A 25,863-nucleotide genomic window follows, 5' to 3' on the forward strand; every position below is an offset into this window, starting at 1 on the left:
GTGAAGGTTCGAACTTAAGACGCAGTGGATTAAAAAAGAAGGTCTTAACCATCAAGATAAACCACTACTTGCATTGTTTTTGAAATGATCAAAAACATTTTCGAACAACTAAACACTCTTTTTGCAATGTTTGACATAAAAACTTGAAAATGCTTCAGATCATAAAAATGTTTTATGGATAATCACAAAAGCTCTTCCATATACTTCAAGCACTTAGATTTTCAATTTCATTATATTCAAAATAATCGAAAATTCTATGTAGGCTCCACACCGCTCGCTCAATCCCATTCCTTGTGCCTATACGAACCCAAGAAGACAAAGGCCCCCACGTTCGGCGAAGTTGACATTTCAGAAATTTCCCGTGAAGAACACAACTGTCACAAAAATAATGCCACCAAATAGGTTACATGCAGTCTCCATAATTTCTCTTCAATACAAAACAGCAGTTCTTTCGGACATGTTAGCTTAGCCCCACATCTGGCTTACTAGTTTTTGGACAAAAATTCCTCCTTATCGTTGCCGAGCAAATCTTTGGTACGGCTATTGTGGTGCAACATCTCTCGCAAGGGTCGGATGAGACCAAGTTCTCTCTCCACAAATAGTGTAAGATAAAGAGGGGTTGGATGGGACCCCAAAGTTCATGAGGCTGTGTTTTTGCGAAAGCATTCTGACACAACATGTAATCCAACTGTCCTACACAAATTTTTCTCTTAGTTGCCCATAAACGTATGAAGTATCCAATGCATGGGGCAATTGGGCATGTCATAAAACGTAGAACAATTACAAGAGTACATAAAAGAAATACAGCAAATGACTTTTTACTGCAAGGACGAGAAACAATGATGCCTATTAACCTAGTTGTGGGTTCGATCCCCACAAAACCCCTCCCCTTTAAAAACTAACAACGCATCACGGTTCATAATATTTGTGAATCTCGACTAGTTTTGGATGGAGCATAGGGCAAGCGACAACATAAAAAACAAAGAAAGTGACATTACAATGTAGAACGAGACGGAAGCTGCGAGGATGCTGGACGAGGACTGATCAGAAATTTCAGAAGAATCGACAGCGAGAGGCATTCCGTCACTGTTGAGCGTGCACGACCGAGGATCGGAGCCGTCGGTGCTTAACATGATAGCCCGAAACACGGATGTAACTGTGTGGATGTAAGCCGTCCGATTCTTGGCAAGGAGCCAAGTGAGACCCATCAGCTGACAATCTTTGTTGTGCATTTTGGTGGTCCTGTCCCCTAATTTGCTTGAATTGGAAGTTTTCTTCTTGTTAAGCTGATACGCAATCAAGTTTTCTAGTTAGAGGAAAGTAAATGAAAGAAAGCGATAGTCGTTGCTTGAAGAAACAAGGGTTTGGTGCAGCATCCAAATCATTTTCATGCTACCATACAAATACTGTTACACATTAACCTTGCTTTGAAGAGCCAACAATATTCCAAACGAATAAAAGAACCTAACAAACTAATCTCAATCCAAAATAACAACAAAAATCCGAAATAAATAAAGGTTCGGAAACGCTCTCAAATGACAGTATCAGTTTACTGTTAAATATAGTCAATTTTCTACAATGATAGGACTTCTCCATCTTAAATACTTGTCTTCGCTCTCTAAGGAGTTCCTCGTTGGTTTGACATGTGTAGAACTTTATCTTAGTTGTTTTCAAGAGCTACTTTTGCATATTTATCACACAATAATTTGAGTACAAATATATGTAAGTAGCCAAGTTGTCTCTAGGCGCGTCTACTATTTCTAAACGGTACTAATTTAAAGGAGAAAATTTTCAGTGTGCCGGGAAATGAGTACATTAAAATGTTATAATTTCAATGATTTGATACTTGAAAAAAAAAATTCCAACAATTTGTATCATGTCAATTGATGCAATAGGCTGTGTTTTCGGCACACTAAAAAATTAACACTTTCCAAATGAGAAAGAAGAACCAGAAGAAACCCTATTCAATTCTTCTTCTTCATTTTTGTGGAAATAGGAACAAAAGATGCAGCCTACAAGCTACAATAAATAAACAGAGACAGAAACTTTACAGTTACATAGAAAAAGAACTTACATTGTAGAGACTGTGCAAGCATTTGGAGCAGCCACCAAGACCAGGAAACCAATTGCCATTGGCGCCGCTGCTCAAGCAATCTCTCTCCAACTTCTTCACCTTTTCATCCCCAACAAGCTTCCCTCTTTCGTTCTCCGAAAACGCCTCGGGACAGCTCAAGGGGTGCAATCTTATCCCGCAATAGCAGTACACAACATCACAGGTCTCATTCGGCTTGATTAGCTCGATACCTCTGTTTTTCAGCGCCTTTCCCAAGTCCTGAACGCAAGTTTCCGTGTCGTCCGGCAGCAGTGGCAGATCATAAGGCTGACCGGCCACTGCTGGGCCCACCCTGCCTACTCTGCCGAGTGCGGTGTCAGAGTAAGCAGAGTAGAGCCACGAGGCCAGCGCAGGACAGCACCTGCTGCGCTGCAAGTGACCTGAGGCATCGCCTTTGGTGGCGGAGCATGCGGACTTTATGCCATGGAAGAGCTCATTGGGGAGGTGCAGCGGGCACCCGACTAAGTCGGATTGTTCTGGGAATGCAGGGATTGTAGTGGGTGGGGAGGGAGTTCGGTTTGGGAGGAATGACTGGGTGGGAGCCGCACCCGGGTTGGGTAGACCCGGGAAGGCAGGGAAGAGAATGTAGAGGAAGAAGAAGAAGGAGAAGAACATTTGGTTTTGTTTATACTTTTGGTTTTTGGGTCTTTTTTTGGTACTATCAATCAACAATGGAGCACTTGAGGAGGAGGGTGAAAGGAATTAAAGTGAATGGAGGTAGTGGTGGGCATGTTGGAGGAGGTGAAAGAAAAGGAAAAGGTGTGGGGTTGGGAATGGTTTGGCTGTTTGCTAGTTTGCTATCTCTGGTTCTGTGTTTATAGATCTAAAGATCAAACATATGCGCTATATCTATCTATAAAATGTGGATAAAGTTGGTGGAGATTAGCAATGGTATCATGAACTAATCATTCATAGGGAAATTAACTTAGAAACTTAGAAGAACTCAACTCTAACTTTGGTCCCTATTATGCTCATCAGATAACACCTGGATAATCTACTTGTGTGTATACACTTGAGGATACTTCAATTCTCCATTGATAGAATCTACTTGTAACCGTGTGTGTATACTTAGACTGTATATATGCATTGATATACATGAATAATATGCCTTTTAAACGTGTCTACTCGAGGCTACTACCGACTCTGCGTTGATATACAAATAGAGAACTTGTATTGTAATCGTGTATATACACTCGGATATACCACAAATTATGAATTGTTACGCTTAAAGAATATGCCTTGTAATTGTGTATACACTCAAGAATATTGAAAATACTAAATTGATATACTTGGAGAACTTGCTTTATAACCATTTCTATACACTCGGAGATACCACAGATTCTCTCGTATTGTGAAAATATGTAAAACGTTACAGAGAAATCAAGCAACCATTGGGGTTTGCGGTCCCCAAATCCAGCAACAAATCAAACATACTTAAATAACTCATAGGCTAAATAGCACGGCGATAGCTCAATCGTAAACAACCAATCTAGCAAATTCATCATCGATTTTAAGCGATTTTGTGTGTGTTTATGTGCAACTTTATCTTTTATTCCTTTCTCTCTTTAACTAATTCATCAACTAGGTCCCCACTAACATTTTGTTATCGGCATTGACAACATATAAAACATTGGAAAGACGAGAGAAGGGAGAACCTCGAAGCAACCTAGGCAATTCTTTAATCTTTTGCCAAAAATACCTAGTCATTAAGTCTCCAAAAAAAAAATACACCTAGTCATTATTTTAATGCAGTGGAATTTTGACTTCAGAGTGACCAAAGGCATCACATAAAGCACACACGGTCTTTGTTGCCTTGCAGAAAGTGAATAAAAGACTTCTTACACAGTCACACTTCAGCTTTCCAAGTGAAATTTCCTCACTATCTATAATTCTTGTCTTCTAATGGTGAAAATTTTCAGTAAGGTTCTCTGATCACGTGGTCATTCTCAAGTCACTTTTTACAAAGGAAATTGTTATTAGCATTCCAGAAATCTCATTCTACACTCTAAATATTTTATACTAGAAAAGAAAAATACACTTCTAAGAAGTGTAGAATGAAATTTTTGGAGTGCCAATAATAATTTCCTTTACAAAATCGTAAAATTATCATTATTTTTATCTTATTTTTTTTTACGTTGGTCTCATATGATGTCAGAGTTGTCCTATTAAGCAACCTTACGGAACTTTCCATGTAGGATTTGCCAGTGGTAAGTAGCTAATGCATGCGTACCACTCGAAATCTGGCAGTAGTTCCAAATAGAAAAAGCTGCGTGCCTCTCACTTTAGTTTGTGAAAGCAAACATGCTTCTCAAGCTGAGTCTCAGCCTTCCCTCTTTCTTATTTTATTTTTATCACAAATTATATATCTTGTATGATAGGTTAATTGTTATTGTAAATAAATTACTAAACTCAAAAGTACTTTTAAAATAGTTAAAAGCATTTTTAGTGAAATTTTTTTTGGACCAATCCTTGGTAAAAATGCAAGTGAAACCTAAAAAAACATTTGAAGTGTGTACTTCTTGTAAGAAGCATTTCAAGTGCTTTTAATCATTTTAGCATCCAAAAATATTTTTTCCGATGGCTTTCAATCATTTTAGAAGCGCTTCCAAACGATCATTAAAAAAAAGTGTTTTGTAAGAGAGAGTTTAAAGATTGCTAAAAATTAGATAAAACATGGAATTTACTATAGTAGTTTAGACAGATCGGTCCACCAAACTTATGTAACAATAATCGCATTCAATGTAACAATAATTTCGCTTTATCATCTTATAATTATTTCCAAGTTTTTTAAACCATTTGGTAATCTTATTATTATTTTCTTAAAGAAAACTGATCCTGTTATGTTTGTAATAGTCCTTTCTCCTTGGCAATGACAGCCATCCGGCTACTTTGAGATCCTAGAGCCAAAAGATACACAAAAACTTGCCAATCTAACTCCTCACGCACGTACTTGGACCATACCAAGTAAGTTCTCCAAAAGATGGGATTGAAAGGAGAGCTTAAAAAAAAAAACAATTTTACTACTTTTTTTTATTAATTTTCGATTATAACGTGTGTACAGTGAAAATATGTAACCACACATAAAACTCTCTAGTGCGGTCCTTAATACCAAAAGTACAAAGCCTATATATTAGATAAGGTATGTATGTTCACAAAAAAAGAAGTAAAGAGTTCAAAGCCTTCGTTATACAACAAATACTAAATCGAGTCGTCTATGCAAAAATCTCAGCATAAGGGAAGATCGTCAGGGGGAGGAAGCACACACTGAGACGGTTTTGGACCATTCTTGACAATAAACCCCGAGGCAAGACCCCACGAAGTATGCTCTTCAAGGTGACAGTGAATGAACCAAACTCCCGGATTGTCGGCCTTGAATCGAATCGCCGCCCATCCTCCGGTTGGAACTGCCACCGTGTTTCTCTCCGGAGGGTCAATGAGGTTGTACTTTGCCGGATCCTTGGCAGCATTGAAGTTCCCAAACCCCATACCGACTATAAAAAAGTTGTGTCCATGCAAATGAATTGGATGGTTCTCAGTGTTAAGAAAACTTGTACCTTGTAGCACAATTTCTAAGTTTGTTCCATGCTCCACTTCCATAATCTTAGTGCCAAATTTCGTGTTCATGTTCTCCGAAACTGGATCCACACCAGTGTAATCAAACGGCTTCAAAGGTTTCTCTGGGAAATCTGTGGAGTACTCGGCGCCTCTGAGCTTCTTGTAATGAGATTCTAAAATTGACAGGGCGGGACGAATGAAGGACTGGTTGTTCATAGAAGCAAAAAATTTCTTGCCAGCATAACCCTTGCAGGTTTCGTTGGCTGGACAATCTTGGAGATTTAGGCTTATAACCATAACGACACGCTTGTCGACAGTTTTAGGCACGTTGCACGGATACTTAGGTGAGGCTAGGCTTCTGAGCTTGTTATTAAATATAGTGACAAACTTTGTGTCTTCCATTTTAGGGAGGTTGTATTTTTCCGGTGCAAAAGTACTAGGAGCCTTTGGCGGATATTTGGTTGTGTCACTCTTTGTGTTCTTGTAACGCAAGAAACCGGCTGTGGTGGAATTGTCGAAAGGGAAAACGGAGGTGAGGTAAGGCCAGGCCGCCATCAAAAAGGCACCCGAGGAGTCAGGGACTTGATTTGCAGTGAGCAAAACGTTGGTGGTTTGGCCAGGACCTACCATGATCGCTGAGGTTGTGAATGGTTTGGTGTACACGGCATCAATCTCCACAACAGTTAGTGTGTGATTAGCCACAGCAAAGAAAAGCTCATCGTTGAGTGCTGCGTTGATAATTCTAAACAAGTACGATTTTCCATGTTCCACAGTTTTGATGAAGGTATCTGCATAAGTACAAGAAAATTCGTGTAAATTCATTGTAGAAAAGAGAAAAATATGGTTGAAAATTAGTCCGTTCGAGACTAATTATGCAGAAAGTACTACTCCTCATAAAATCTACACGTTCAAATTTTAATTAAAAATCAAAGTGACTCATGGAAAAAAACTTGAAAGTACTTCATGAGGAAGCATATAGCACGTGTTTCTCCATAAACCACTTTTAGCCTTTACAGAAACAATCCTAACCATACCCTTAAGTTTTGGATATATACCTTTGTCGGAGCAAGGATAGAATGGTCCTGGCAACCCATTGATGGTATAAGCATCTGAACTATTAGGTCCAGCTCCATACTTCATTTCATTTTCCACTTCACCTACATCTGAATTCCACCATTCACCTGGGAAATAGCAAAACACGTGAGCAATTGAAGACACAGAAATTTTGAACTCTCACTAAAAAAATCATGAAGAAAAAAAAAGACTAGCCCTCTATATTTATTTATTTTTTCATATAATTACCAAAGATGATGCGGAATTCTTCTTGAATCGGAGAGGAAAATGGAAAAGGCATGCGCGGATGGATGACGAAAGCGCCATAAATGGAAGCTCGTTGCCAGGCAAAATGAGCATGCCACCAGAGAGTGCCTCTTTGGTACTCCACAGTGAACTTGTATGTGTAGGTCTTGCCACCTCTTATAGGACATTGTGTGATATAAGCTGGACCGTCTGCCCATCATGTTCTTAGTTGCCTCACACCATGCCTGCACTCATAATAATTAAGCAACAACTTAATTAGTAATTAGTTGCGATTGCTTAACGCAATCAAAGTCAGTATGATTAATCTAAGATTAGTTAAACTCACCAATGGATGGTGGTATTTTCGGCAATGCGATTAGTGACCTTAATCTCGAGATGATCACCTTCATAGACAGCAATGGTTGGCCCTGGATACTCTCCATTCACTGTTAGAAGTGGCTTTGTGTTGCACAAACGAGTTACATTCTTCCACTCAACCTGAACAAAAGAACCAAAAAGAAAAATCAAGCTTTCAATTTCCTACGTACTTTCTTTTGGTAATCACGTAACGAAGATAGAACGCTCCTTTTTTTTTTCCTTTGTACTCAGCCAAAAGACTAGAAAAAAGAGAGGAATGCATGGAGAAAGGGAACGCGAAATTCACTACTCTAGAATAAGAGTGGGCACTCCAGCTTACATTAAACTCGAAGCGTCGGGTTGTTTGCGAGAAACATGACGGTAAAGCCACCGCAAATATGATTAGAATTAGCACTAATCTATAATGCTGGCTCAAACTCTCCATATCTAAAACCTTAAGAGCGGGCTTAAGACTCACTCTATCTGTATATTGTAGACTGCATGAACCAACTGAGTTTACAAACTTCCATGCAAACTCCCCCTTTATATACACGCTAAAAATCAATTGGGTACTCGATTTTCCTCTCATTAAAATTGACAACTAAGTTATTTATGCTAATAAATTTAAGCAAAGACATATTTTAGTTACGCTAGATGAGTCGGTGAGGAGGGGTCGAGACACTGAACATGTCAAATTGAGTATTTTAAAAAGGTGGAAATGTGTTTGAAACCTTGGCTGCTAATAATGCAGTTCATGATTATTTGTCAAAACCTTTATACAAAGATAATTAAATATTATTTATTGGGATTTTTCGACACTAAATATTTGTCCAAACCTTATAGATTAATTACGAACTAAGAGCCAACTAAACTTTTTTATTGACAATTACATATTTAATTAGGTGGGTTTACTTGTCATTTTGTTATCCACCATATTGTCGTTTCCATCATCACTTGATTCTCAATATGTAGAAATTTGGGGTCCCAAAAAGATGGGTGGGTTGGTGTCGAAGCTTTGATTGAAGACTAGGAAGCTTGGACTAAAACCAGTAATATCTTTTTGCAATAGTTCAAAGGTGTGACTTATATAGTTTAGACAATTGCAATTTGCAAGCATGTGGCAAAGATTGAAGCATGAAGATTATATGAACAATATGATCATATAAAAATATATTTCTTTTGTTTCTTAGTCCCTTCACCAACCAAAGGTGAGCTAGCTAGCTAACTTTAATTTTTTTTCTTCTCCAATAAAGGTGGTGAGGATGGAGATATGGAGGACCAACACCAACTCATTACATATGCAAATTGATATTGATAACCATTTGATGGCGATAGGCCATCAATGGAGGGTGCTAAAGGAATCATATCAAAAGAAAATAAAAATAAATAAAAGGATGCCAAGGATGCTATAAAGAGATGTATGGGGGTTAATTGGTGAGTTTTGCAAATTTTTGTATATATATTAGTAATGCCACTATATTGAGGCTAGTTATGGAGAAAACATGGCACAGTAATCGGGGGTATTATTTTTCATTTGGTATTCCTCTCGTTACGCGACATGATTTTTTTATTATTATAAAATTTTGCATTTCACAATTATTTAATAGAGTTGGACTATCTAATGACGAATCTATAAGTTTTTTTTGTTTGTGGCAAGATGTAATTCAAATTCATATCACTTTTTCTCTTCTTGCCCAGACATGATTTGTTTTTTTTTTTTTTTATAAAATTTTGCATTTCACAATTATTTAATACATTTGGAATATCTAATGACGAATCTATAGGGTTCTTTTGTTTGTGGCAAGATGTAGTTCAAATTCATATCACTTTTTCTCTTCTTGCCCAACATCCCAAATTCAACTATAATCATCCGCAAAAAAATTGTGGAATATCATGTATAGGAAGAGGGCGAGTAGAGAGGCAATAATCTTCACTCGTCCTTGTACGAATTCGCCACTAGGAGCATCACCTAATAAACAAAGTGGAGAGAAGTTGAGATAAACATGGTAAGGGTGGTAGGGGCGATATCATTCACTAGTCCTGTAAATCCGCCACTAGAACCATAACTTACTAAGAGACACTTAGCCAGGTACATTGATTAAAAACACTAAAAGCAAGGTACTGAAAGAACTTTAGATGAGCATCTTGTACTAATTAATTTTCTGTCCTTTTCTTTCCCATACATCTTTCAGAAGCTACAGGAACATAGTTTAACTTAATTAGGCCAACAAAATGCCAATTTTTACACAGTTAAAAGAATCTATCATGTTATAAGATGCTTCTAAACATAGTCGAGTAAACCCTAAACCTAAATCATTGTAGCATTTTCTTTACGTATTTCCATTTCTGATTTTCTGCATATACTGCCGTGCATTACTGGGATTTGCATCAAGTTCTTTTCCTGGTCAAGATTGGCAGCTGCGTTTGGATACAATTTTTTTCTGTAAGTTGATCGTTTAAGTCTCTATATGCTTCTTCCCTTACATATAGAAGCACCACGTAGTAATAATAGTAAAGCAAATTACGATTCGGCCAAAAAATGAGATATTTCGAGTTATTAAAAATCTACAAAGTAGTTGACAGACTTTGACTTTAAAGCAACTGAATTATCAATGTCATCGTATACTGATTGATAGGGTAAATTACAAAAAACTACTTCAATTATGGGTCGAATAACAATCTCATACCTCATATTTGAAAAATGACAATGTCATACTTCATCTTACGAATTCGTTTCAATGTCATACCTCCATCAGTTTTCTGTTAAGTTTGACCGTTAAGTTATGAGTTGGCAGGTGTGGGAACCACATCCTTACCCAACTAAATTATAAAAAAATTAATTAAATACTAATAAATATATTTCAACAAAAAAAAAACTAATAAATATAGAAAATCATTTAAAAAAATTATTAAGAAAATGTGGGACCCACCCCATCCCCCACCTTTTCCTGTCCCCTACCTTTGTCCCTTCGAAGATCTTCGACCCAAACAGAGGCCCAAGACCTCTCCTCCTCTGACACCCCATCCAAACCCCCACCCACTCCTCTTCCGATCCCCGCCAATCCCGAGACTCCGACCACCGCCGCTCCCCGCCATCCTCAATTGCATCCCACCTTCAACGCTGACATCATCCACATCCTCAGCTATTCCAGCTGGTTCTTGCCGGACCATATCCACCATTGCGAGGGTCCGATTCCTCCCCTAGCCTATACAAGTACTACCGCAACACCATCGTCATCAAATCCAGGGTCATCAACCTTTTTCAGAAGCTCACCTTCACGAAGGCCTGCAAGTCTCTAATTGGCGACATCAGCTCCATTCAGAGGGTTTTCGATTTCCTCGAGGCTTGGGGTTTGATCAATTACATTCCTTCCGCGCTCAACAAACCCCTCAAGTGGGAGGACAATAGCAAGGTCACCGGTGCTTCTTCTAATGGAGGCGGTGAATCCCCTGCCGGTTGTGCCAAGGAGAGCCCCAAGAAGAGGACCTGCAATGGCTGCAAATATGTTTCCAGCATTGCCTCAACTATGGAGATTTGAAATTGCCCCAAGAAGAGTACCTGGAATTGAGGTTTTCTATTTGAAATTGGCCTGAAGATTTGAAATTTCGGGTTAGGGTTTGGGGGGGAATTGGGGTTTTTTGTTTGAAATTGGGGAATTAGGGTTAGGGTTTGGGTCGAAGAAGGGACGGGGTTTTGAAACAGAAAGAGGGACAAAGGTAGGGGACGGGACGAGTGCGAGTGGGGAGATGGACGAAGGAGGGAGACCGCATCCCAGAGAGAAGAGAGAGAGAATAGAAAGAGAGTGGTGGAGGAAGGTTGGGGGGACGGGGAAGGGTTTGGTGTAGGGGTGGGTTCGGTTTAAATCGGTTCGGTTTTTTGCCAAAACCGAAACCAAACCGAAATTTCGGTTCGGTTCAGTTTGGTTCAATTTTTTTTCGGTTTTTTTTCGGTTCGGTTTTTTGTTTTTATTTTTTTTCAAAAAAATGAAAAACATTGAAATTTTAAATTTTAACATATCCAACACAATCATAACATAAACATTCTAACTAGAATCAAAGACAATGAAAATAAACATTTAAAGTTGAACTAAAATCATCAATCAAGTCTTCCAAAGTCCAAACTAACAACCTCACAACACAAAAATCGTACAAATGACTTAGAAAAGTTAAATTGTATGATGTTGTTCAAAGATCAATGTTGTTTGCTTGTAACTGCATGTTGACAACTTGATTAGTAAAGGTAATGCGTGGGTGGATTTATTTAGTGTGTGTTGGATTCTTTTCCATCACAAATTACCCAAGTAATCTACCTAAAATAAATGTTTATGGATTATGTTACATGTTATATGAGAGTAGATTTGGAAAAGAAAGCTGGCGCAGAAGTAGACAGTGCTATGAAGATGGATGTAGGTACTTTAGGAAGAGGTTTGGTTCCGGAACCTTATATGAGGGAGAAATAATAGGTTAGGGTTTTTAGAGTTTTTATAGGCCTTTTTTTAATATTTTGAGCTTAAAGTTTGGCAACACATTGGGTTTAGCACATTTTAACTTACAAATTGGGTTTAGAAAATAATACCCAAAACAAATAATTAAATAAAAAAATTAATTTAATTAATTCGGTTCGGTTCGGTTTGGTTCGGTTTCTAGATCACTAAAACCGAACCGAACCAAAAGAATTTCGGTTCGGTTCGGTTTTTTCAATTCGGTTCGGTTTTTTCGTTCAGTTCCGTTTTTTCGGTTTCGGTTCAGTTTGGTTTTCGGTTTTCGGTTTTTTGAACCCACCCCTAGTTTGGTGGCTGTCGAAGAGAAGAAGAAAAAGGGTTGGTGCGGGTGGAGGAAAGGGAAGGTCGGATCCCTTAGGTCATTTTTTTTTCAGTTTTTTATTTTTTGAATATTTAATTATTAAAAATATATATTATATTATTTTTAAATCTAGTTGGATTAGTGAGTAGGTTCTGTCTCTGGTCACGTCAGCATTTAACAAAGAAATTAACATAACAACTGACGAATGTCTGACATTGGCACAAATTCGTAAGATAGGTATGATATTGTCAATTTTAAAAGATGAGGTATAAAAGTGTCGTGACACCAATAGTTAAGATAGTTTTTTGTCATTTACTCTAATTGATAATAGGATTTAAGGGATGTTGAAATACCTCTGCGAGTTTTTCTTACTCCTAAAAAAGTAAATTGTTGTAGCAAAGCTAATAACTAGTTGTCTTTTTTAAAGAAAAAAAAAACAAATACTAAATTATATTACTAACACGAGGAATATCTGTGCATCAAGCTTTTGTAGTCAGGATAAGCAGACTACACTTTTCAAATCAATTCTTTTCATTTGTAAATTGATGGCAGCCCTCAATCCTATATAGCCATAGGTTTTGCCTGGATGTGAGTCCTCATCAATTAGACAGTCCACTCAAATTTTCAACCATGTGATGTATAGCAGTAGGTCCCAATTGCCCCAAAAGTTTTAATTAGGTCTAACTTGGCAGATTTTTGCTAATCAAATGACAAGTTTTACCTAAAATAGTTCGATAGTATTTTCAATGAGAAAATCTTTGATCAAGCAATATGATCACATCTGTTGTTAAGTTAATCTCACAAGAAAACAGGAATTATGTACCAATTCATGTTGCTATCATGCTTGTGAGAGAGCTGCCGTGTTCCGCTAGGTTCATGATTTTGTAGCACACATGCAAACAACATGGAACTTAGAAGCCATGTAAAGGACAAGTACAACATTAGGGTAGGTTGGGTTGTAGGCAGATTGTCTGCCCTCCTAATTGTGGTGCTCTTCCATGCTCTCCTATTTTGTGCGGTCACGGTTAAGTCACGTCAACATTTTATATTAATTTTTTAATAGAGATAATAAGACAAAAAATTATAAAATTATAAAATATTAACGTAGCTTAACCATGACCGCACAAATAAGAGGGCATGGAAGGGCACCACAACTAGGAGGGCAGACAATCTACCTCCGGTTGGGTTTCCCATATCTGATATGGGATATGGGAAACCCAACTTTGAAATGGGATATGGGATATGGGATTCCTATTGCAGCTAAATGCAAACTCCAGTATCATTTGTATCAAAAAAGATGCCCAACTAGACAATATTGGTAGCTGATGTAATCATGGCACTCTCTCTGTAAATGCAAACTGTGGTGGTAGAGCAGAGGTTCACACCTATAAACCTGAGTTCGAATCCTTCTCCCCATGTCTAGCTTAGTTCGGAAGAGTAGAATATTTCTTGTATTAAAAACAAAAAAACTAATATTAATTTGTTCACAAGATAATAGTATAAGCTGTATTTCCATCAATTTGTTTCTATTATACATATCACACAATCTCTAAACAATGGGAAAACAAAATACATCAATTTGTTGTCTTGTTCAAATATAAATAGTTACAACTTGCAGCAGAGCAATTTCCTTCCTATGCATTGTGGTTACACTTAAACAACGAAGGAAAAATAAATCGAGTCCTCCTCCTATACGGTGTTAGCTTCTAACTCAAGTAACTTATATATATTTTTTATTTCGAATGTCGACTGTTACAGAACACCCTTTCTACTAAATACGGGGAAAGGAGGCGGACCACAAAGTTATACCTGTTTTTTCTACCACAGATCGATGAAGATGAATCAGGCGCAAAGAGCTTCAACCTTTTGTGTCAAACCATCAACTGACTCATCGTTGATCTCCGCAATTGCTTCCTCCTGTGGGAAAAATAATGATTATTTCCAAAGGAAAAGGGTGATGTGCATCCATATAAGCGTTTTACATGACGGATCCATCATTTTGCATCAGCTCTGAGCATCAGATGTCAGTAGCCCGGAATGGATTGATTAAAACAAGAACTATAAAGAGAGAAGCAACACAATACCATTACTAACGTTTTTATCACAATCCCAAACTTAATTTTATATTGCATCTGTTAATATATAAAGTGTGATTGCTCACTCAAGTTTTGAGACACCTTGATTTTCAGACAACCAGCGACCTTTGTAAGTGTAACGGAGATCTAGCATGAGATACTATGCAAGATGCCTGAGTCATGATCAAACAAGAGGAGGTGAGGTACATATGAAACGATGTTACTTACCTCCGAATCTTTCATTGGCTTTACACCTATGCACTTGGAAGCACTAATGCTGGCACTCTTCAATAGGCTACGACTAGTTACTGGTGTGTAGTTTGTCTTGCTAGGTCCATTTTGTCCATCGGCATTTACAGTGCCATCATTCTGATCTGACCCTGGAGGACTCTCAAGAGTTGAGGCAACAGAAGCAGCAGTCCTTTCCAAATCATTGTCTTGGACAGCATTCTCATTCTTGGGTCCACAAACCCGCTCTCTGATGAACAATATGACGCATAAATTAAGATGAACTAACAAGGTTGAAGCTAGAAGCGATTTGATTTGTGCCTCGAGACATCTAAATCAAACTTAGTCCTTAAATGCTTATCCGAAACATACCTGGGCAAGGAAGCATGTTGCCTTTGGAGTGGAGGAGTACTCCTTTCACCTTTACCATGATGCTCCTCGAGATGTGCAAACTGCCGCTTGAATCGATCAACACCACTAGAATGACATAAACCGATGTTACAAGGTTAATAACTCCAAGCACCAAAAGTTCAGACTGGAGGCTTACAAAGCGAAGTGGTGAATGGAAAACTACTATTATTATAAGCTAGATCAACGCAAGGTTTTTGTTTTTGTTTAGGCCCAATGGCTGGAACACATAAACAGGAAGTGGCCCTCCCGTTTCCCATAAACCCCTCCCATGCATTGAGGTTCAACTGATTGAATAATCAAAAGAATAATTCATTATTCAGAAAATCAATAGCTTCCTCACCTAGGATACATAAAGCTAGTCTGATCTCCACCTCGGAGATACTCCTGCAGCATCTGTGGATGATACTCTAAAATCTGTTTCAACACAAGATTTGTTATAGCAAAAGTGAAGCGGAGGAAAACAGAATGCTATAAAGCAACAAGTATAAACCTTTAAGGCCATACCTCCCTATAGATTAACTCTCTAACATCATCTTTTGTCAATTTCCTTCTTTCAAACTCAAACTCAAGTTTTGAAATGGGTTGGGTGGATGGCTCACGGTCAACATTTGCCAAACCATGAAAGTAAGGATCAGCTAATGCCTGCAAGCATAAGCATTAGGGATTTATGAGGTACTGTGATCCCAAGCAGTTTTGAAGGATGCATCATGGTATACAATATATGACATAAATGTTAAATGTTGCATGTACTCAAAGTACTTAACCTTACCTCTTCAGCTGTAAGACGATCTTTCGGGTCAAAGGCAAGGAGCCGCTCCAGTAGGTGAAGAGCCAATGGATCAGCACCAGGGAACTTATGTATGAAAGGAACTGGTTGTTTTTTCCGCATGCTACTCAGGTACCTTCTTGCTTTTTCATTCCGAATCTACCAGTGTCATGAAAAAGAAATTATTTGATGGGATAAATAAGAATTTGGCAGTTACATATGATGGCTTACTACGAGAATTGTAAGAGCAGACTGAGAAGTTCAGTGGCAGCCTGCTAAAAGCTTTTTCTTAATTTGGCTAGCACGAAACATAATTAGTGTGCCTGTTGATGACCAAGTAGATTTATTAGAATAAAATAACTAACCCTTGCAATGGATTCTGCAGAAGGCGTGCCAAGCAAATCAGTCATGAGATCCAATTGGTGCACCACATTTTTACCAGGAAACAGCGGTTTGCCAGTGACTATTTCCGCAAATATGCATCCTATGCTCCAAATATCAATTGCAGGAGTGTACTGCCATAATTATGGTCATAGAAATTAAATCTACAGTCTAAAATAAAGAATCCTCTTATCCTCCAATAGATACGTATATACAATATAAGATCTTAGAAATGAAGTGTAGCTTACTTTTGAGAAAAATGAACCGCAAAGCTCAGGAGCACGGTACCATCGAGTTGCAACATAATCCTTCATAAAAGTAAGAAGCTTAGTCCACAAGAAGTATTGTTTATAGGCCTAGTATTTGCAACTTATAAAATTAAAGAAAACAGCAACTTCTAATTAGCAACCACAAAAATACAGATTTTAGGAGTTGTGTGGTGACATGCATTGATTTGCATAACTGAACAACTTACTGTCCAAAAAATAGCAGACGGGGCATCATTGAAAGATACACGAGCAAGGCCAAAGTCGCAAATTTTTAATTTGCAGTCAGCATTAGCAAGAATGTTTTTTGGCTTTAAATCTCGATGAAATACATTTGCTACAAGAAACAGAGGAAAATTAATTAATAGTTATCATTACTACAGCAAAAGCCAAAAGAAATGAACGCAAAGTACCAACCTGTATGAATATACTTTAGGCCACGGAGAAGCTGGTACAAGAAAAACTGATAATGTTCAGGAGTAAGATCATCATTTGCCTTAATAACTTGGTGAAGGTCAGATTCCATCAACTCAAAAACAACATAAATATCTCTGAACTCTCGTCGTGAAGGAGGAAGCATGATGTGCTTTATTTCAACAATATCAGGATGACGAAGCAAGCGAAGGAGCTTAATCTCTCTCAGGATCCTTGTAGCATCCGAAACATGCTCGAAAACATCATTAATTTTCTTGATTGCAACCTTTTCTCCAGTGTGAGTGTCAATTGCAGAACCCACGACACCATAACTTCCTTTCCCAATGACTTCCTGAACTTGGTATCGACTTGCCTCTCCATACTCGGTGAAGAATTCTGTTTCTAGATTACCCTGCATAAAGATCAACAACCATTATTTGCAATCAAAATATACGGGATTATCTATAAACAAGCATAGAAAGAGTAAGGAAACAACAGAACATTTTCATCCCTTCAAATTCCATCCATCATTAGTTTGATCCAAAAATTGCTTTTTAAAGAATTCACACAGAACTGCAAAAACTAGCACATTCTCAGGTTAACAAAAGAATTATCTTCGCAATGGGCTTATCGCTAAGTTGATTTAGAACATTCACTCTTTCATCCCCGAGGTCCCTAATTCCCCCTCCCCAATATCGTTGTATCAAAAGTCCGCCTCTTTCTATCTCCAACACCATCAAGTTCAAGATTTTTGGAGGTATCCAATAAATTACCCCACCCCATTAACAGTTACAATTCAGTTTTGATTGGTGCATTTACCTAACCAATCAAATCCTAACAAAACAATCCACATTCAACCTAGCAGGAATCAAAAAGCAAGAAAACCCAAATCAGATCAATACCCAGATGAACAAATCCAAAAACAAATGAAACCCAGATCGAAAAAACACAAAACAAGAGGAACCTTCTTCTGTGAATCCATGGGGTGAGAAGCTGTAAGGTCGGCCCTTGTGGGAACTCTGATGACCTTCAACCCCGAAATGTCAAAGTCGTCCTCAAGCTCAAACTGCAACTGCTGCTGGTTCTCCCGGCCTCGCTTTTGTTCCCGCTGATGAGAATCGGACGGTTGGGCGCTTAAATCGGAGACGTGGCCATGGTTGTGATCATTGCCAAGTTTATTAATTTTGTTGTTGTTGTTGTTGTTATAATTATGATTAGTATTATAAGAGCAACGTTGAAACCAGCGACGAACACCCTCCACCAGAGTAGCTCCACTCCCCATATACTCTGCCCGCTCTCTCTCTCCTCTCTCCTCTCTCCCCTCTCAGCCACACAATTGCAGCATTGCCCGCTTTCTCTCTCCTCTCACAGCACTATTTTCTCGGAGATTTTCTTTCGGGTCCGATGGTCACTGCGTAGGGAGAGAGTTTTGAATCAGATGGCAACGGATGGCAGTGTCAATTGTCAGGACTTTACCAAGCTTTGTATTTTCGGAGATGGGTATTTTTCTTTTACACTAAATCGGATAAATGATTCATATGGTAATAAGGTATTTGGAATATAGCTCTTATAGTAAAAAATTTGGATTTAAACCTCTGTGTGTACTCCGTTAGCAAATTTAATTCAAAAGTGATTTTTCCATTAATTAGCTGTTAATACTTGGTAATTCAGGAGTTATCTTTCGAATAACTTATGACCACAGTGATCATTTATCCGATTTGACTTTTTTTTTATGTATATTTACGCATTATATGAAATCAATTAGTAATTCATAAAATTTGAATTTTAACAAAAAAATTATTTTACTTACAACTGAATAAGAACTTGTTTGTTTGTCAGTGTTTTGAACATGAATGTAAATGTTTTTAGTAAAAATATTTTTGAGTTTCAATTTTAAAAGCATTTGAAATGTTTCCTAAAAAAATTTGATATTCACTTACAATTTTTTTAAGACTAATTTTAAAAATATTTTCATCAAAAGTGTTTTCAACTATTTTAATAGCATTTTCAAACGAGCCTTAAAAATAAACCTAGACTATAATACCAAATGACTCGCATCATTTCCTAATGGCTATATTTTAAAAATTGTCATGAATATGACTAAAAAATTGTTTTGTTTTAAGAGTGTATTTTTTCTTTTTTCACCACAAGAGACTTGGAGGGTGGCCAAAAGAAAAGAGGGACTAAATTTTAATGTTACCTAAAGCTAAACATTTTCCTTTATTGTTTGTTCTAAAGGCTAAATTAGCTGACAACTATTCACAAAATTATTTTAATTATGAGGTATAGCTAGCTTTGAAAGTGATTAACATAAGCCTCGTTTGGAAGTGTTTTTAAAATGACTGAGGGTGGTGATTGTATTTCGGTTCCAAAAGCACTTGAAGTGCTTTCTACAAACACCACCACCACTTAGCACTTCTAATGTTTTTTCAAGATTCACTTGCATTTTTACTAAGGATTCTCACAAGTGTTTTCAATCATTTTAAAAGTATTTAAAAAAATGAGTCTGTAATTGGTAAAGGTTAGTTGATGTGTGTTAACATTATGTAATATATTTGCTATTGCTAATCTCCATAATAAACTTTTGAGCTAGACTCAATAGGACTAATTTATAAAAAGGTAATGCTAGAAAAAACAAAATTTTAGATCATGTTTGTAAGTTATATAACACGTCACTAATAAAAAATAAGTACGTTAATTAAAACTTAGGAAAACAACAAAAAAAAAGTTTTAGAACTTCTCTAGAGGTAATATGCGTATTTTACAAATCAAAATGATTGTACAATTTTCGGCTATGACTTGAATACAGTTATCTGATTAGTTTTCTATGGGTTAACACCTTGCCAAGGACTGTGAAGTGCCTTCTCTCACATGGAAGGACTCCGATCGTAGGCAAAATTGTTCCGATTGCCATTGCCTAATTGCTTGTTTCTAACAGCTACATGGTGAAATTGATCCAATAAATTTAGTCCATTGTTTCGTTTTGTACATATAATTGGCGCTAAGTGCAAAAGCAGAAAGAGAGCTTGACTGCAAGACCTACCCGTCGAGCAGGGACAAAAGTCCTAGTAGCCTCATTAGGCCGTACATCTTTCTTGAAGTAGGTTTTATTAATTTGTGGCAACTTCCGTCACCGTCTTTCTTATAGTACTGGATTGAGGGTAGGTTTCTTGCTTATATAACATACATACATCTAATACATATATATGCTTACGAGTATACGTGTATCACATTACTCCTCCAATTCCAAAAAATTTGATACTTGTATGACTGTAAGTACTAAAAAGACATTGGATCAGGGTTTGATTGGGGGTTACTAAGATTATCAGTGCTCTTTTACCTTTCACTTTCTGATCCTCCTGTACGTTTTGACGTTTCAGGTGCGCCCGGTACCTTTCCCTTGAACCTGAAGGAATGGAGTTCCCAGGATATCATTTCACAAGTCAGTAACCTTGCAGTGATAAAGTGATGAGTGCGTGGGTATAACTACTGTCGACAATTCAAAAATTAGGTTCTACTCAAAGACTCTTGATTTCCCATCTTCAAGATGTTGAGGAGGGTATTCAGAATTTCGTACGCAGGAGTGCTAATAACAATTCCTTATGAATACCAAAGGTTACTATGACATCCATAACTCATTCTTTTTGGGTTTAGTTGAAGAAACCAACTACTGTTTAACGTATCGATATTCCTCTGAGAGAGTCTCTTTAGCTTAAAAGAACATGTAACGTTGCTGTACATGTAAATGTCATTTCGAAGACAAAAGATAGTCAAAAAATATAATCTCTCTATAATTTTTTGCACAAAAAACAGTAAAAATATCTCTCTGACAACTTACTTCATTAATGCGTTTCACTTGGCTTGAACTAATTAACATTTTAACTTAAGTTCTCCAATTATGACCCAAATGGAATTAGGTTATTCAAACTTGTGTTAATTTTTGGAAAAAAAAAAAGAAGAAGAAGAAAAAACTTGTATTAACACATTGACTTCATGAAAGCTTATGAGATTATGCTAGTTTTGTTTGTCAACTTTATAGAATTCAAATGCCTTTTACTTGCTATAGGAAACACAAAAAGGCAAATGGGTCTCCTTTTAAAGAGAAAAACATATAACTATAAGCAAAAGGGGGAAAAGAAAGATAGATTATGTGTAAACATGGAAATAACTATATTACAAAGAAGATGCCATTTTCGGCATATCAAGTAAAAAAACGCAACGTGTGATAAACTATATAAGAACGTTAAAATGCATGTTGTATCAGTATATCAAGATTAAGTACAAAATAACTCATGAAAAATTATATAAAAAGTTAAAACGCATAATATTGTACGATTGATTTGAAATACTATGAAAATGACAACGGATTTGCCGGATGCAGATGCAGGTAAGGTTGAAACGTATACTTGCAAAACACATGGTAAGGTAAGAGGGTAGGATAAGATCACAAGAGTGGAGTCCTTGTAGAGAAATAAGTTTGAAAGATAAGGACTCAACTGCAAAACCTAACTTATCTATAGATATTTTATGATTAAAGAAGAAAATAAAAGAAATAAAGGAAAAAGACAGAAAAGTCCGCGTCATAAACCTAAGCAAAGAATACACAATCAATCCTCAGCCGTCCGATCAACCATCATCTTTCTCCCTCCCCCACGCTCCCGATCCAATCAGCCACTCATCATCTTCTTCCTACTCACTCAGTCTCTCTCTCTCTCTCTCTGTCCAAAATTTCACTTATCTATCCCTCCCTCTCTCTCTCCTTCCGAAGACCCAAGTCCCAAGTCCAACGTACCCCTAAATCTATGGACCCACCGCCCCCTCCATATTCAAGTCCGCATCTTTATCCAGCGGCCGTCACCGCCCTCTCCGCCGCCGCAACCATCACCCCCGCCACCGTCGAAGCTCACAATTATAACATTATCACCACTACCCATGTGGCTGCCAACCCCACCCCTGCTCCGAACCCTACTCCCAATCACCCTCCTTACGCCGAGGTAAATTACTAACCACACCCCGTCCCCACCTCCCACTCTGGCTAAAGCTCCGAGCTTTTTTCTGATCTGGTTTTTTGTTTTGGGTGCAGATGATATACGGAGCGATAACGGCGTTAAAGGAGAAGGACGGGTCGAGCAAGAGGGCGATAGCGAAGTACATAGAGCGAGTCTACTCGGGGCTTCCGGCGACTCACTCGGCCTTGTTGACTCACCACCTCAAGCGCTTGAAGAACAATGGTCACCTCCTTATGGTCAAAAAGTCGTACAAGCTTCCTGGATCTGAGGGTTCCGTTCCCCCTCCTCCTACTTCAGCTGCTGATGCTGCCGGCACGGCGGCGATTCCCTCTCCCGGGCTCGCAAGAGGCCGCGGCCGCCCTCCCAAAAACAAGCCCATTTCTGACCAGCCTAATTCCCAACAACCCATTTCCCAGCAATTCATTCCCTTTCCCCCGCAGCAGCAGCAGCAACCTATTCCAATTCTCCAGCTGCCCACTTCACAGCAACCCTTTCCGATTCCCCAGCAGACCAATTCCTACCACCAACAACCCATTCCCATCCCCCAGCAGCTCAATTCCAATCCCATCCCAGCTGAGCCCAATTCCCAGCCCATGCTAGTCGCTCTCGGACTCGCCGACGAGCCAGGGTCGGAGAAGAGGCGCCCAGGTAGGCCGCGTAAGGTGGTTGTGGGTGCTGGAGTCGGACAAGCTGTGGGCAGCCCAGTGTCTGGCAAGAGGGGCCGGGGTCGTCCGCCTGGCACCAGGTTGCCAAAGAAGAAGGCTGGGCGTCCTCCCAAGCCAAAGTCCGTGTCTGCTGTTGGAGGCCTTAACGGACTTGCGAAGAGGGGCCGCGGGAGGCCCTCGAAAGCTGAGCCAAAGAGCGTGTACTTTCCGTACGCCACCAATGTGCCTATCATTGGTGCGTTTGAGCAGAACAATGTGCCCAATGTGGTGGCGCCACAGCAACCGCAGCTGGGGGCGAAGCGCAGAGGCCGGCCCTCCAAGAAGAAGGAAGAAGCTGCTTCTGCTGCTACTGTGCGTGTTGGTGGTTTGGTGCCCGGTAAGCGTGGCCGGCCACCTGGGCTGCCTGGAATAGAGCGGCCCTCGAGAAAAAGTGGAAGGCCCGTTGGCAGGCCGAGGAAGGTAATGCTCTTGTTCTCTGCATTCCCTAGTATACAACCTTGTGTATTGGTGCTTTGATTGTGGTAGATTACTATTAAATGTTAATGTTGGTCAGTGTGGTTGATACTGAAAATTTTCTTTTGAGAAACTAACTAGATTCAGATTGCCTTAGAACTAAGTAAATGTATTTTAACACCGAATGGATAGTCGTAGAACGATTTGGTATTGTAGGGGTTAAGGTACACTGGCTAGTGGATTTCTACTTTGTAATTTGGTAAGTATTTTAGCTACCGAAATGCACATAGGAATTGGATTGAAAATAAAAAAAAATTAACATAATGAAATGCATAGAGGGTTAAAAGGATAAAATAGAAGGAATAAAAATTTGAAAATTAGTACTATAAGTCTATAAGGCACGCTCTCGTTCCCTTAGTTTTTTTTATCATCGGCTAAACAATGGAAGGAGCGGTACAAGGTTCATTTCAGCGAACAATCGATGCTTATGTAAAATTTTAATCTGAGTTTGACATTAATTGTTTTACTGAAATTTCCATTGGTCAAGTCTGTATTATTTCCAGTCCAAAAATAAATATTAGTTTGTATTGTGTGTTGGGGATTGCAAAATTATGCAACTTTTCTTCGTTTATTTTTTGTATGTAGTTATAGGGGTTATGTACTGGCTAGTGATTTCTACAGAGAAAAGGATGTAGAGTTATCTAAGTAGCTATGATAAGAGCAGTATTTGGTTATCGAAAAATGAACATAGGAATTGGTTTGAAAATAAAAATATTAATGAAATGCATAGGGATTAGCAAGGTTCTAAAAGGTGCTAGTCGGCGGCATAGGGGCCTAGGCAGTTTTTCTTAATTTTATTTAAGTTTATTATGTAACATATAAGTACATGTCTACTTATAAAGGTCGTACCCAGCGCACAAGGCTCCCGCTTTACGCAGGGTCTGGGAGAGGTGAATGTCGGCTAGCCTTACCCCCATTTATGGAGATACTTAAAAAAAATACGTAATTGTATTGGGATACATAAACTACAAAATAGAATGACATATAGATTATAAAGTATTAGAACATTTTGAAAACATGCGGAATAGGTCCCATATGATGAGTGTTCATCCAAGTATTCAACAAGCCTCTTATAATTTATTTAAAAAATAAAACGCAAAATGAAAGTTATTTATCTTTTGTCTAAGTGAGAGTTGCAAAATAGGTGGGTTAGGTGGGGGTCTAGGCAATTCTAGGTGCCCTTTCTTAATTTTCAAACGCCTAAGGATTAACCGGGGCAGTAGCCAACCGCTAGCGCCAAGACGGACCTAGCGGAGGTTTTTAGAATTGTGGGGATTACGGAGTTATGGGTAAAATAGAATTTCAAAATTGTTAAGAAAGACTGTACCTAGGCAATGGACAGTACCGTATTCATTTCAACGAATCAAATATTATCAATGCTTATATAAGAGTTCAACCTTAAGTACTTTAGTGAAATTTTCATTAATCAAACCTGTATTTGTATTGTTTTGTTGTCCAAAAGTAAATATTTATTTGTTGTGATTTTGGGAAAAGGAAAGTTCCTTTTTCTTCGTTTATTTCTAATATGTGGTAATATTGTTTTCCTCCTGCTGCCCTACTTACTTGGAATTATTTCAATTTTCTGTTCTATTTTTGGAAAAAGAATGCATTAGCTGAAATAACTGAAGCGCCGGATCCAAAATCGGTTGCCAATGGAGAATTTAAGAGGAAACTTGAGTACTTTGTAAGTTGAATAATTTCCCCCCTTTTTTCATCAAATATGGCTGCATTTTCCCTTTTTGGCTTTGAAATGGTCTTTATTCTATTTCTATGTTATTTGCAGCAATTCAAAGTGGGTCAGGCTGTTGGTGCGCTAAAACCTTACTTAACCCCTGAAAGCGCAGGCAATGCCATTGCAGCAATCCAAGAATTAGAAGGGCTTGCAACCATGGACATTAACACCCCATTAGATATTGAAGCTCAGCAGCCACCAATGCTCCAAAGTTGAGAAAGCCTTGCTGATGTACCTGTTAGAGAAAATGAAGGGTACATAAGCGGTAAATTAAGGGTCTGTAAAGCGAATAGGAGGTTAGCGTAACTGTCTTTATTGGTAGAGATGATGACCTTGTCCATTAAGTTAAGTTTGTTGTTGTTGTGCAATTTTAGAATGACCCATGACTCGTTTTGTGTTCTTTCGACTTTGTGATTTCAATTCAATTTGAGAAGTATTTGGTCATATCTTTGATTTACTCGTTTACATGAATCCAAGTTATGGCAGTGTGGACTGTCTGCATGGTTCACAGAGGTATAATTACACCTCGGAGTAGTTTTAGTTTTGAATTATATCTAAGAGTAACACGATGCAGTTTATTCATATACAAGTAGAATTGCAGCACACACTAATCTTGCATGTAGTGAGATATAAGTTTACTTGGATGTGTCTGTGCGCGGCACGCAAGAGAGAGAGAGAGACACAGAGAGATCTAGTATTTGGTGAGCTATATAAGTTGACTTATGTGAGTGAGAGAGACATCTTGTTTTCGGTGAGCTATAAATTGACTTATGAGAGAGAGACGCATCTTATATGCAGTGAGCTCTAAGTTGACTTAGTATGAGAGAGAGAGAGAGAGAGAGAGAGAGAGAGAGGGGGGGGGGGGTGAGGTTTGCACCAAAAGAAGGCTGTCAAATAAGAGAGACAAAAGATGGAGCTGTTCCCCTGGAGACTATTGGTCTGCCCTTTGTTTTATTTCGGCAAGGGCGCAGAAGTTTCATTGTTTTTGGAAATGTTTGATGTAAGCGTAATTGCGGTGAGTGATGATGCGAACTGGTTTGGTGTTACTTTTGGAGAGATGGGGAAATTTGAGTTTAGATGAGTTGGAGAAGTTCTAAGCTGGTTGTAAGGAACGTGATGAGAGAGATAGATACAAAGGTGGGAATATATCCCCGGTGATTTGCCTAGCTAGGGTTAGAATGCAACGTCTGGCAGTTTCAAAATACACTCGCCACCGCCACCGCCACCGACACCGCCATGGTCATCGTCATCATGGGACCTGTTGCAGGCGTGGTAC

At 38.4% G+C, this 25,863-nt stretch overlaps 4 protein-coding genes across 6 annotated transcripts in view; 1 reads left to right on the top strand and 3 right to left on the bottom strand.

The window, feature by feature from the left end:
- LOC126600060 (laccase-1) overlaps positions 1–7,874 on the bottom strand; it is a 41,290-nt gene extending 33,416 nt beyond the window's left edge. The window contains 5 exon segments of the mRNA XM_050266571.1: positions 5,192–6,456; positions 6,724–6,849; positions 6,971–7,212; positions 7,314–7,465; positions 7,665–7,874. Of these exon segments, the coding sequence (XP_050122528.1) occupies positions 5,339–6,456; positions 6,724–6,849; positions 6,971–7,212; positions 7,314–7,465; positions 7,665–7,769 (1,743 nt within the window). The 5' untranslated portion in view covers positions 7,770–7,874 and the 3' untranslated portion in view covers positions 5,192–5,338.
- On the bottom strand, positions 746–2,916 carry LOC126600061 (uncharacterized GPI-anchored protein At4g28100-like). Its single transcript, XM_050266572.1, has 2 exons — positions 2,075–2,916; positions 746–1,286 (listed from the first exon to the last, which is right to left on the bottom strand). The coding sequence occupies exons 1-2, from the start codon at positions 2,726–2,728 to the stop codon at positions 939–941; spliced, it is 1,002 nt and encodes a 333-aa protein (XP_050122529.1). The 5' UTR covers positions 2,729–2,916; the 3' UTR covers positions 746–938.
- A 5,732-nt stretch (positions 7,875–13,606) lies between the features above and the next one.
- LOC126600531 (mitogen-activated protein kinase 9-like) lies at positions 13,607–18,130 on the bottom strand. Of its 3 annotated transcripts, none has more exons than XM_050267103.1 (12): positions 17,633–18,130; positions 16,672–17,080; positions 16,464–16,591; positions 16,237–16,296; positions 15,973–16,122; positions 15,611–15,766; positions 15,346–15,483; positions 15,182–15,255; positions 14,803–14,907; positions 14,431–14,680; positions 14,289–14,349; positions 13,607–14,044 (listed from the first exon to the last, which is right to left on the bottom strand). In XM_050267103.1, exons 1-12 carry the CDS (start codon positions 17,948–17,950, stop codon positions 14,016–14,018), a joined length of 1,878 nt encoding a protein of 625 aa, XP_050123060.1. In that variant the 5' UTR covers positions 17,951–18,130; the 3' UTR covers positions 13,607–14,015. The 3 variants fall into 3 exon arrangements, with proteins under 3 accessions (XP_050123060.1, XP_050123062.1, XP_050123061.1); XM_050267105.1 differs by having other exon boundaries at positions 14,289–14,362; XM_050267104.1 differs by lacking the exon at positions 14,289–14,349.
- Positions 18,131–21,337: 3,207 nt separating this feature from the next.
- On the top strand, positions 21,338–25,031 carry LOC126599975 (uncharacterized). The gene is made up of 4 exons (XM_050266465.1): positions 21,338–21,662; positions 21,752–22,801; positions 24,459–24,539; positions 24,639–25,031. Exons 1-4 carry the CDS (start codon positions 21,471–21,473, stop codon positions 24,801–24,803), a joined length of 1,488 nt encoding a protein of 495 aa, XP_050122422.1. The 5' UTR covers positions 21,338–21,470; the 3' UTR covers positions 24,804–25,031.
- Positions 25,032–25,863: the final 832 nt, after the last annotated feature.

The sequence above is a fragment of the Malus sylvestris genome, chromosome 14, assembly GCF_916048215.2.
Source record: "Malus sylvestris chromosome 14, drMalSylv7.2, whole genome shotgun sequence".
NCBI lineage: Eukaryota > Viridiplantae > Streptophyta > Magnoliopsida > Rosales > Rosaceae > Malus > Malus sylvestris.